The 13,557-nt window shown below is 35.0% G+C and overlaps 1 protein-coding gene across 2 annotated transcripts in view; it reads right to left on the bottom strand.

Moving 5' to 3' along the window:
• CLPX (caseinolytic mitochondrial matrix peptidase chaperone subunit X) overlaps positions 1-13,557 on the bottom strand; it is a 49,361-nt gene that overhangs the window by 10,238 nt on the left and 25,566 nt on the right. For both annotated transcript variants that reach the window (XM_041744130.1, XM_041744128.1), the window contains 7 exons: positions 11,759-11,913; positions 10,002-10,161; positions 8,557-8,598; positions 3,435-3,611; positions 2,656-2,820; positions 1,756-1,844; positions 602-766 (listed from right to left, as the gene is read on the bottom strand). In XM_041744130.1, the coding sequence (XP_041600064.1) occupies positions 602-766; positions 1,756-1,844; positions 2,656-2,820; positions 3,435-3,611; positions 8,557-8,598; positions 10,002-10,161; positions 11,759-11,913 (953 nt within the window). The remainder of the gene's footprint in view (positions 1-601; positions 767-1,755; positions 1,845-2,655; positions 2,821-3,434; positions 3,612-8,556; positions 8,599-10,001; positions 10,162-11,758; positions 11,914-13,557) is intronic.

The raw sequence follows: 13,557 nt of genomic DNA, 5'->3' as shown, positions 1-13,557 counted from the left end.
GGATCAAGTCCCGCTCAGGCTCCTGGCATAGAGCCTGCTTCTCCCTCCTCCTGTGTCTCTGCCTCTCTCTCTCTCTATGTCTATCATAAATAACAAATAAATTTTTAAAAAATAAAATAAAATTGAAATAATCAAGTTACACTTCAAAAATGTCTTTTTAAATGCACTTAAAAAAATTTTTTTAAATAATAAAATGAACTTTAAATAAGTATCTTTAGAAATCTTCCAATTTATTACTCTGGAATTAAAAATATAACTAGGAATATATTTCTGGTATGCTCTAAGGAAACCTAACTTTAAAAATCCACAACTGGCTGTCAACAGGCATGAAAATAGAAACTGACTAACCCTGGGCAGCCCTGGTGGCACAGTGGTTTAGCGCCACCTGCAGCCCAGGGCGTGATCCTGGAGACCTGGGATCGAATCCCACGTCAGGCTCTCTGCATGGTGCCTGCTTCTCCCTCTGCCTGTGTCTCTGCCTCTCTCTCTCTGTCTCTCTCATGAATATATAAATAAAATCTTAAAAAAAAAAAAAAAAAAGACTAACCATCCTCTATAACTTCAAATGTGCTCTACCCTATTACCCTTCAGAAAAACTCACCTTTTCATTTTTCCTCCTGCTGATGATTCTGTCTAAGCCATTGAAAGCACCAGATGCAACAAACAGGATGTTTGTTGTATCAACTTGTACTGTTTCTCCACGTAACTTGCGGGAATTCTTTTCTGGAACATTAACTATCGTGCCTTCTAGTAGTTTTAATAACCCCTAAATAAAGAACAAATGATTTATAGCATCATTGTATAAGTGTATTATTTATTACACTTTAGATAATGGGATTCAAAGGGGAAAATAATATGTGGTTATGGTAAATGAGCATAATTAAAGAAAACTCCCACATTTCTACAACTAACATGAAAATCTAAAGTACTATTACATAAATAATTTGTAAATTTATTTGGAATAGACTCCTGATACACTCAGGAAAGTCAACCTAAAAGGCTGCTTTTGATGGTAAAGACATAATTCTGTCAGAATTATGACTCTGTAAGATGGTTGCCAACCACAGTGGGAACATTCGAAATCTGAATATAGTTAATCTGTCTTTCATATAAATTAAAATTCTATTCTATTTCTAGTGTTAAACTTTGAGACTACCTATATTTTGAGATGCTTTTATTTCATTTTATTTTTTTGAGATGCTTTTATAAAAATTATCCAGCACATTTAATAAGTGTGACATCTCTATGTCTTGGTCAAAATGAAAATGAACGCAATTTTCCTTACCCTGTAGTTTATATCATAATTAGTTACCAATAAAAAGCTGGCCAATAGATCATTAAGCCTTCAATTATGACTCTACATAGAGGAACCACAATTTTATCTGATTGTCTAAGTGAAAAGAATAAGGTACTTGTACATACTTCATTTATGTCTAGTTAGAACCAGAACTCTCAAGAGTCTTCTAGAAATGTTTACCTGGGCCTCTAAAGAATAAAATCAACAAAAAAAATCAAATTTCATTTTTTCTAATCTTTCAACTATTTTTAATTTCGTAAGAAAAGTATTTTGGTACTTAAAATCACCAACAGCTTTCTCTTAGGGTCTGAACTATTTAAAAATGGTATGTGGAGTTTGGGGTGGGAGAAATAAACAAAACAGAATCTAATTGAATGTGAAACCAAACGTACAATATTTGGGAGGTTGATGTATTCCCTTCCTTTTAGTGGGCTTGAACAAAATATTCAACTGCTTACTTGCTGAACGCCTTCTCCACCTACATCCCGTAACTGATGAATGCCTGGCACACTGCCAATCTTATCTACTTCATCCAGAAAGACAATTCCTATAATTTAAGGAGGATTCTATTTATAATATGAAAAAGATATACACAGATAACCTCAGTTTTAAAAGGCTAGGTAGCTAGAGAGCAAGGTTATTTAATCTTTCACATTTAACATATACAAGTTTAATTTCATAAAAATATACTCTCTCAGTCAACATTTTGTGTAAATGTTTTATAATTCATTTTTAGAGTAATCACTTGGGTATAATAACCAATTCTCTCTGATATTAATTATCTACTAATGTTTTCAGGTTCTTTACTCTAGGAAGCTAAGACAGAAGTATAGTGGGGAAGTAGGAAATACATGCAGTGCTGGTACTAGCAAATGTTTGCTCTTTCCCATTTATACTCTTATCAAGGATTTGGACAGGCTGTCAAGCTTTTCATGTAAACAAGAACATATGATAGATGGGGAAAGGTGAAATGCAGAATCTATGACATCTTGTAGGTCAATAAGCGAATGCGTTTCTAGATTCATCTTGTACTCTCCTACCCTTGTCCTTGCCCCCTCTTCCACCCTACCCCAGGGTTAGGAGTCTAGAGGAGAGTCAGAACAGGAAAAACAATGTTAGCATAAGAATCCAATGGAATAGTAATTTGGCCTGTTTTCACCCTAGTTGACATCTTATGACAAGAAGACAAAGCAAACTTTGTGGCCCTTTAGTATGCGGAAAATGTTTAACATAGCCATCATTATACAATTACAGAATTTTACTCTTTGACTCAAAACAAGAATTATAGTATTTCTTAATATTAGATGCTTCCCCAGTAGACTACATCTGGGGAAAGATAAGCTATACTGAAAACATACCTTGTTGTGCTTTTTCTACATTATAATTGGCATCTTGGAGCAGTTTGGCAATCACAGATTCAATATCTTCACCTACATATCCAGCCTGAGTCAAAGTTGTACAGTCACAGATAGCAAAAGGGACATCAAGGCATTTAGCTAGAGTTTGTGCCAGCAGAGTTTTACCTACAAATATAAACAGCAACTAAAAGTTTACTAAAAAGATGTTGATATACAATTCCCCTACAAAAATGTAAAACTAAATCCAAATAGTAGATAATAAAAAATTACTTGTACATCTTTACTATTATTTAGATGCTATGTTATTTTTATTATTCCCATTAAGATGTTAGGGATTGGTGGCACCTGGGTGGCTCAGTCAGTTGGGCTTCTGACTCTTGATTTTGGCTTGGGTCAGGATCTCAGGGCCCCAGGATCTAGATCAAGACCAAGCCAGGTCCTGCACTCAGTGGGGAGTCTGCTTGAGGAATCTCTCCCTCTCCCTTTGTTCCTTCCCCCACTCATGTGCATATACACATTCTCTCTCTAAAATAAATAAGTAAATAATAAATATTAAATTAAAACAAACAAACAAAAAAGACATAAGGGATTGGCCTAAAGGGCAGTATCAATTCCTCAAATTCAGCTTGAAGTCTATATAGAAATACTAATAATGTATCCCTAAAATTGGCCTTAGATTTTCTTCTCAAGACCCAGAATCCCCTAATTTAAGACACAGGTTACAGAATCACTTATATTCTATTTTTTTTAATGAGTATTTTTTTCAGGAAGCTATTTACCTGACCCAGTTGGTCCAAGCAGCAAAATATTACTCTTTTCAAGTTTTATGTCATCATGGGAAGAATCCAATACTTCACCTCCTCGTTTTTCCTGAGGCATTTGTTGGTTTACCTGTTGCTGCATTGATGCTCCTAAAGCATTACCGTGTGGACTGATTCCGGCAATCTGAAGCAATTCTGAAAGAATGCCAAAGAAATTATTAGAGTGTCATTTGATTTTACTTGAAAAAATTCCTAATAGAACCCTAAATCTAAGACCAATCACATATTTAGAAAAACTTAAATATTTTGACATTGTCTTACCTAAAAAGGAAGAAAACCTTAAATTGTCTAGTAACAAATGTACAACATACAACGATTATTCAGGGAACCTCAAGCAAAGTAAATGGATTCTTTTCACCCTCTTTATTTATGTAAATCTGCATGAGGAATGCCTATTTCACTTATGAGAAGGCAGTATAAGGAAAAGAAGAGTGCTAGAGGTCACAAAACTTTGGTCTTTTTATTATGTCTAAATAGCAGTATGATATTGGGCAAGTCATATAAACTTTGTGTTTTTGTTTCTTAACCTATAAATGCAAATAATAACTGTCCTATCAATTTCAAATACATGGTTAGAAGGTATAAGAATAAAATGCAATTGATTTGGAGGCACTTTAAAAGACAGACAAATGTATATAGATTTTTTTCAGTACAAATGAAGCAGGACTATAAAGGGAAAAACATTGAACACACTGAACACAGTGACTAAAACAGAGAAATGAGGAACTTGGGTTCTAGTCTTTCTCTGTCACTGTGTACTTATAGGTCCATGGTGAATCATTTAACTTTACTGGGTCTGCTTCCTTAACTATTAAGTGAAAATATCAATACATATGACTTCTACAGTCTCTTTTCACATCTAAAAATGATTTTGTGAGTCTGAGAAAACAAATATGGTAAGACTCCTTGGCTCTATCTGAATTTTTTAATTTATAGGCTCTCAATACTTAGACACAATACTTAGCTAAATGGGAATGATACTGCTGGTGAACTATCAGTTTGTCAACTGGTTGCCTAAAAGCCAAACTTTGTTCTTACCCTCTTGGATGAAGGAAAGAATTCCAACAGTCTTTTTCAATTATCAAGATTTATAAATATCCACATTGCTCTTGGTTCTCAAGAGCAATGTATTTATGTTCATATCCTACTTGTTTAGGCTTTCTGGATTTATTTTTAGGTTGTTTCTAATGAGTGGGTTAAGAATAGCAGTACTTTTGGGGCACCTGAGTAGCTCAATCAGTTGAGCAGCCAACTCTTGATTTCGGTTCAGGTCATCATCTTAGGGTCCTGGGATCGCCCCACATCTAGCTCTGTACTCACCCGGGAGTCTGCTTGAGGATTCTCTCTTTCCCTCTACCCCTCCCCCTATTCACATACATGCATGTGCACACTCTAAATCTTTAAAAAAAAAAAAAAAAAAAGGAATATCACTACTTCTCAATGTACTACTATCTTAATCAAACCAATAGATGTTAAGCACATATAACTATTATTATGGTCTTATTCCATCTGGCTGGCACTTTCAAAATATCTTAAGGTCATGGTTAAAGTAAATGGTTATTCTAGTCATCAAAAATAGGCATTGTTGGGCAGCCCTGGTGGCGCAGCGGTTTAGCGCCGCCTGCAGCCTGGGGTGTGATCCTGGAGACCCAGGATCGAGTCCCGCATCGGGCTCCCTGCATGGAGCCTGCTTCTCCCTCTTCCTATGTCTCTGCCTCTCTCTCGCTCTCTCTGAATGAATAAATAAATAAATCTTTAAAAAAAAAATAGGCATTGTAAAAAAAAAAAAAAGGCACTGTAGGGGTGCCTGGGTGGTTCAGTCGGTAAGTCGCCTGACTCTTGGTTTCAGCTCATGCCACGATCACGCAGTTGTGAGATTTAGCCAGTCATGGAGCTTTGTACTCAGCAAGGAGTCTGTTCATATGAACTATAGTGGAGTCACAGAATAAATGTACTTAACACATGATATTTAAGTTAAAAGCTTTTTTTTCAAGATTTTATTTATTTGAGAGAGAAAAGTGTGCACAAGTGGGGGAGGGGAGCAGAGGGAAAGAGAGAAACACTCCCTGCTGAGCAGGGAGCCCAACAAGGGGCTCAATCCCAAGACCCTGAGATCTTATGACCCTGAGATGTTGACCTGAGCCAAAGGCAGATACTTAACCAAATGAGCCACTCAGGTGCCCTGATTTAATTTAAATTTTAAAAAGAGGAATAATTTAAATAGTACATGATGTTTGTCACTCCATTTCATAAAAATATGCTCCAAAGTAAACTTGAGATCACTCTCCTGTCCTTTCAGTTAGTTTCTGCATCTCTCTCAATGCATGAGCAGCTCTCTATAATCTCTATAATCTCTCTGAGATTGACTGAGCAGACCTAGTGTATGGTTAGTTCCATGGAGCTCATTCACCATGTGGTCCTGGAAAAATTACTTAAAATTTCTGCACCTCAGTTTTTTTTTTAAAGATTTTATTTTATTTGTTTGTTTGTTTGACAGAAAGATAGCACAAGCAGGGGGAGTGGCAGGAGAGGGAGAGGAGAAGCAGGCTCCCTGGCCAGATATGGGACCCAATCCCAGGACTCTGCGATCATGACCTAAACCAAAGGCAGGTGCTCAACTGACTGAGCCACCCACGCACTCCTGCACTTTAGTTATGTTATGTATAAAATGGGGGTGAAAATAATAGTTTCAGTCTCACAGGTTTTAGGAAGATTAAACCAGCTAAAATATATAAAACACTTAGAACTGTGCCTGGCAGAGTTTTATAAATGTTATAAAAGAATTTGCTATCAGTTTTGCTATTTTCCTAATGTTTAAGTATTTCTACATCATAGCCCAAATGTAATTAAGCCAACTGTTTCATCTCATGCTCAACTGAAGAAAAACATATTCCAGTGATGGGAAAAAAACCCATCAGTCTTCCTGAGAGTACTATGTTGATCTCTGACATGTGTTTTCCAACAGCAACTTTAAAGAATATTTTGATTATGTATCATTTTGGCTTAATGCCCTAACTTTAGAAACTAAAACTATAGGAAGGACAAGATGAAACTATACATGAAAATGAATTCTATTTAAGCTTTCAAAATATTACTTTCCAAGTCAATCAATATATATATAATCACAAATTGCTTTTACCCAAGTTCCTAGTGTTACTTGTTAACATTTAAGTTACATTAAATCACTACATGCATTACTTTCAAACATTCACTATAGACTTTCCTTTACTAATTCATAGTTTCACTAGCTTTCTGTCCAAATTTATGAATATAGTATTAATAGCATATTTGATTATATCTTTGGATCAGAAAGCAAATTATACATGGACTTAAAGTTTATTATTTAGAGCTCACATTCTTATATATAACCTAATTCTACTGCACTGTATTTAATCTTACCATATGTGATATAATCATTATTTGCATACAATTTAAGTAACTAGAAATAATACAATTTTATTACATGTAATAGATCTCATGTCAGTTGATAAACTAATTCTCTTGGCCCATCCTGCATATATAGTATACTTCAAATAGGAGGTATATAACATATCTTGGTTTAGGGGCAGCTGGGTGGCTCAGTCAAGTAAGTGTCCAACTCTTGATTTTGGCTCAGGTCATGATCTCAAGAGTCATGAGATCGAGCCCTCCCTTGAACTTCATGCTAGGTGTGGAGCCTGCTTGAGCTTTTTTCTCCCTCTTCCAGCTATTCTGGTCATTTGTGCTCTCTCTCTCTAAATAAATAAGTAAATAATTTTTTAAAAAAATATATCTTGGTTCAAAGGCAAATGTAGAAGTACCAAACTTAGAAGTGAAAAGTATTTAGAATGGTTTATTATTTGTTCTTTTGTTATTTTAATTACTGAAACAAAAGGTCATGTGAATCTTTTTATGAACCTTTTACCATCTCTGCAGCAACTATATATCCACCTCCAAAGGAATGGGTGCAAGACATCAGAATGGTCACAGTTCTTGGAATATCAGGTACTTCCACACCCTCCATCAGACCATCTGATGCTTACAGGGGCCATCCAGGGCTGGAAACAGTGAGTTGGGGGCTTATTCATAATTTGCAAGGTTATACCAAGTTTCATAAACATCAAAGAAATAAAAAATAAAGTGTGTCTGGCAAAGGGAAGCTGGAAGATAATCTGCCTCCCCCAAAATTTCTGTCACATATAAGCAGTGCAATTCCAATTGTATGGGGGGAAAAGGATATAAAACAGCAAGCTACAGATTTTTAAAAATATAATTCCTGTTAGCATGCACAAGGTCTATATTTATAGAGAAAAACTATATATTTTATTTCTCTACATTGAGCTTTAAGAAATATCACAACAGGGCAGCCCTGGTGGCACAGCAGTTTAGTGCTGCCTGCAGCCTGGGGTGTGATCCTGGAGACCTGGGATCAAGTCCCACGTCAGGCTCCCTGCATGGAGCTTGCTTCTCCCTCTGCCTGTGTCTCTGCCTCTCTCTCTGTGTCTCTCATGAATAAATAAATAAATAAATAACCTTAAAAAAAAGAAAAGAAAAGAAAAAGAAAAAGAAAAAGAAAAAGAAAAAGAAAAAGAAAAAGAAAAAGAAAAAGAAAAAGAAAAAGAAAAAGAAAAAGAAAAAGAAAAGAAAAATCACAACAGAGGGCAGCCGGGGTGGCTCAGCCCAGGTGGCTCAGCAGTTTAGCGCCACCTTCAGCCCAGGGCCTGATCCTGGAGACCCAGGATCCAGTCCCATGTCGGGCTCCCTGCGTGGAGCCTGCTTCTTCCTTCACCTGTGTCTCTGCCTCTCTCTGTGTCTCTCATGAATAAATAAAATCTTAAAAAAAAAAGAGAGAAAGAAAAGAAATATCACAACAGAAAAATCAAATATTTGAAGTAATATATACAAACTAAATAAACTAGCTATGAAAAACTGTTCCAAATATATCACGTATCATATACATAAACATGTTCATATACAATATCTTTCTTCGTAATACATAAATAAATACACGTCTACCATTACTACTGCTGACATACTTCAATGAGGTAAATCTCAAAAGGAAGAATGGTTACAGAGGAGGATGTGAGGAGAGGTCACTTACTTGTAAATCTGTACTCATCCTCCCGTCTTCTTATTTCTAACTCTAAGAAAAGAGGATAAAATTATGTGAAAATATATATTTGTTTAGCTTAGAGCAACAAAGAAGGAATATCTTACTTTTTTGCCCTCTTCCAAATATATGTAAAGACTGTGTCCATTAACATTTTGTATTAGTTTAAAAACCCCATATTAAAAAAACCCAAACATGTTAATGATGGACATCCAGTTGCTAACATTCATGTTTGCCAAATACTAAGTTGGTACTTTAAAAAGGGTAGTATTAATTTGAGTCTTCAAAAAAGTTTAAACCCCCATGCCATTAATACCATATAACCATTTGCTTTCCCAATGTCTAGAATGGCTTAACTATTCATTTGCTGACTAAAGAAACCAGAAAAAAAATCTATTTTGCTTCATGACTAGACAGTACTACTTGGACTTTATCCCTCAAATTGTAAAATGATGACTAAAAGAATATAAAATGATAGATTACAGGCCTAAGTAAGAAATCAGGGCATCCCAGCCAATTAAAAACAAAAACATCTTTAAAAATTTCCATTTTATTCCATTTTTTAAAAATAATATCATTCTATCAATAAAATACACATTATTGTCTACAGTAAATTGATTATATAATGTTTGGTATATTAGAATCTATCTTTTTTTTTTTTTAAGAATCTATCTTTAATAGGAATTATACAAATCTGGGATCCCTAACTGGCGCAGCGGTTTAGCGCCTGCCTTTGGCCCAGGGCGCGATCCTGGAGACTCAGGATCGAATCCCACGTCGGGCTCCCGGTGCATGGAGCCTGCTTCTCTCTCTGCCTGTGTCTCTGCCTCTCTCTCTGTCTCTCTGATGACTATCATAAATAATAAAAAAAAAAAAAATTAAAAAAAAAAAAAAAGGAATTATACAAGTCTGCCCTTAACCTTACACTCTGTAGCTGGGGCCTAAAAAGGAAAGAATGCTAGATATGTTCTATGACAGTTACCATCTATCTTCACATTATCTCTGACCAAGGCACATGATCCAGTCATAGAGAACTAGCTGTGATCAAGTCTACAATTCAAAGATGATGTCTCAATCTCTACTCCAGTAACTTTCAAACATTTTTCACTAAGACCCTTGATAAGAAATACATTTTACTCTCTGACTCTGAATGCATGCACATATAACTGAAAACAAAAGTTTTATGAAAAGAATACATAACTACAAGTTAATGTACTCTGGTATTTTCTATTTACATCTATTAAATTTGTTTACAAAATGCTGTTGGCAACCTAACCTACCAAAATGATTTCATGATCCACTAATGGGAAGAGGCCTGTACTTTGAAAGATGCTGTACTAAGCTAAAAGCATTTCAGGACAAAAGCAAGGAGTTGCAAATAAAGATTACCTCTAAGCACAGTAACCTCTATTTTGATCAGTTATCAAAACACTAACCTCTAGGTGTTAATGATGTCTGCTTCTCAACCTCTGCTTGCTGTCTCAGATTAGCTGGGATATTGTTATATATTCTCTTATAATGATTGTACACAGCAACCGAAAGCACCTTCTTAGCAAATGACTGGCCAACAACATACTTGTCGAGGTAGTTATAAATCTGAAAAATGATTAGTTATGAAAAATTTACTATGAGCAATCATTAAAAAACACACACATTAAGAAGTTATACACTGAGCATATTTGCTTACAGTTTTAAATTTGAACAAAGACTCATCAAAAACAAAATGCCAATGATATGATACCTATGTAGCAATGATTCAGAGGCTACAAACCTAAGTGGACAAAACACAACTCACTGGTTCTTTAGCTTAACAAAGTATCACTGTACTCTCCTAATGCTCTGTCATTTTCTATTCTATAAACATTGCCATTAATTCTAATCCTAATTTTTAAAAGTTAATTAACGTCACTTAGAAAACCTATATATGCCACCATGGGTCTAAAGATATCACCATTAATGTACATCATTAAAATAAATTCTTAAAAAAATAAAATAAAATAAATTCTTTCTATACCTTTTTCAATCATAGGAATAATATTCTTTACAAAGATAACATGTTATAAAATTACCTTTAAAAAAATAAATTACCTTTTTTTTAAAATTACCTTTTTAAAAAGGCATTATATAATCAAAGCCATTACCAGCATCTATATGTTTGAATATTCACAAAGTTTTTTTCTCAGACATTAACTTTAAAGCTACTCATTAATCTAGATGGTGATCAAAAAACTTTACTGTTAGAAACTAAAGCTCTGTTTGAGGCTTGGATATTGCGAACAGCCTAGAACCTGGGGTAAATTCTGGCTTTTACTAAATAGAAATTCACTGTTAATACAAATTCCTAAAAATAAAGTTGCCTATCTTTGAACTCTGATGTCTAAAGTCTACACAAATTAGTGGAGGATAAAACGTCAATAGTTGTATTTTTCATTACATTATTTGTTTTTACACAACAAATTCTTTAGTTGTTGACCATACACATTTTACCATGGTTTTTAAAGATCTTATTGATTCCTCATGAATTATATCCATGTATTATTAAATCTGTCATAGCACATTTCGAGGTAGAGATAACTGCACTGGTGTCATAATGCAGCAGAAAAAAGCTACACTGAGGCAGAGGATGAGAAATAATCTAAGTATGCAAGTACCCAACGGAGCAGGCGATATACACTCTGCCATATTTCATATGGCTGAGTACAACCTGAGACTCCTGGTAGGAGCCCACACCAGAAAAGCCACGGTGCTATACAAGATAGCCTTGGCACACTGGCTATGAAAAAAATCATTTGCTTCCATTGTTCGACTGAGGCTGCTTTATCATAGAGTAGACTGATTTATGGGAGAAACTGCAAGCTGGTGTTATTTAGGGGTCCAAACTAAGAAAAATAAATCCATAGCCGCTCAATTTTATGGATATCATTTTAGATTTAGTATTAACACTATTTTAATAATCATCCAACTATATTTCATTGCTATTGAATGCAGTAATCATGACATAGGAAAGGAGCAATAGACCCCATACCTAAATTCCAAGTATCAAATATCAAAAAGAATTTAGCTAGATGTAGTTCATATTAAAATTTTAATACTTGTTTAGGTAATAGTATTAAGATCCAATATAAACTGGAAGAGGGGAACAATGAAGTGTTTTCAAGATAAAGTACTTAAAGAACTAAGCTAAGACCTATACCTTTTTGGGGGGAGGAGGTGGTTTCTGTTGGAATGCCAATTTTACAGCTTCTGCTGCTGATTCAGGTTCTTTAATTATGCTTTTCTTTGAGTCTGCTTCAGATAGCACAACAAAAAAATGATGACATTTTTCACACTTCACAAAACGGGTTGATGCTGTAAAAGAAAAGAAAGGTCAGCAGTGGAAAATAATAATTTAAATAGTGTTTAACCTTAAGGACTCACTGTAAATGAAAACTATGTATTCGACAAAAATGTAGGCTTGTAGTTCACTCCACCAGCCACAACAAACAACTTAAATTTATACCTAAGATAGGTGAGTTCGGTAAAACACAATTTGTTCATTTCCACTAGGTTCTTTCATTTTGTGATATACTTCATTAAGAGAAAAGACTGATGTTCTTTCAATTTCCCATTCATTAAAAAACAACCACTATGAAAATATTATTCATTTATTTTACTGAAATACTTGAATGACAAAATTGTGGAATAAAAGTAAAGCACAAGTAAATTATTCTATTTTTCCAACATTTTCTTATGAAAAATTCAAATATACACAGAAGCTGAAAGAGAGAAATCAAAATTCTAATCCCTAAAAATATAAAATACATATATATACATACATATGTATGTATTATATTCATATACATGCATATATATACATACATATATATACAGAGAAAGAAAAATATGTATTTTTTCTTTAGGTTCTTTTTAAAGCTATGAGCATTTTTAAAACCTCATCTTTGGGATGCTGGGTGGCTCAGCAGTTGAGCATCTGCCTTTGGCTCAGGGTGTGATCCCCGGTCTGGGGATCGAGCTCCACATCGGGCTCCCTGCAAGGTGTCTGCTTCTCCCTTTGCCTATGTCTCTGCTGCTCTCTCTGTGTCCTCATGAATAAATAAATGAAATCTTTAAAAAATAAATAAATAAAAACTCCACTAATTCCTTTTTCTTTGACCTAAAAACCACTAAGAAATTAACAAAATAACATTCTCAACTCATATTGACTTAAAGATAATCATGTAACTTTTGAGAACACAGGAACAATTAAAAGTGAGGGCAAAAGGGATCCCTGGGCGGCGCAGTGGTTTAGCGCCTGCCTTTGGCCCAGGGCGCGATCCTGGAGACCTGGGATCGAATCCCACGTCGGGCTCCCGGTGCATGGAGCCTGCTTCTCCCTCTGCCTATGTCTCTGCCTCTCTCGTTCTCTCTGTGACTATCATAAAATAAATAAAAAATTAAAAAAAAAAACTTAAAAAAAAATCTTTAAAAAAATAAAAAAAAAAGTGAGGGCAAAACAATTTTTTTAATTAATAAATAAAAGTGAGGGTTAAAAGGGTGTCTTGATTCCAATGCATCAACTATGAAATATCCTGTGTTAAACCAAAGGTGATTGCTTTTTTTCTCTCTCCTTCTAAAACCCAGCTATAGGATGTAGGTATACAGACATACACCTTAATCTTCTCCAAGCCTAATCCTACTAATGGTAACCAGGGACCTTATAAAGCATCACAGAAGACAATCTCACACAGATTACTAAAATACAGAGCAAAAGAGGGATGCCTGGGTGAGTCAGCCGTTGGGCGTCTGCCTTTGGCTCGGGGAGTGGTCCTGAAGTTCTGGGATCAAGTCCCGTATCGGGCTCTCTGCAAGGAGCCTGTTTCTCCCTCTGCCTGTGTCTCTGCCTCTCTGTGTGTATCTCTCATGAATAAATAGATTAAATCTTAAAAAAAAAAAAAAAAAAGATACAGAGCAAAAGATACAAAGGAATTAGTGATATGTTGGTAGGTCTGGATA

The sequence above is a fragment of the Vulpes lagopus genome, chromosome 2 (genome assembly GCF_018345385.1).
Source record: "Vulpes lagopus strain Blue_001 chromosome 2, ASM1834538v1, whole genome shotgun sequence".
Lineage (NCBI taxonomy): Eukaryota > Metazoa > Chordata > Mammalia > Carnivora > Canidae > Vulpes > Vulpes lagopus.
The sequence above is the reverse complement of the archived record's forward strand: the minus strand, read 5'-3'. Positions and strand labels throughout refer to the sequence as shown.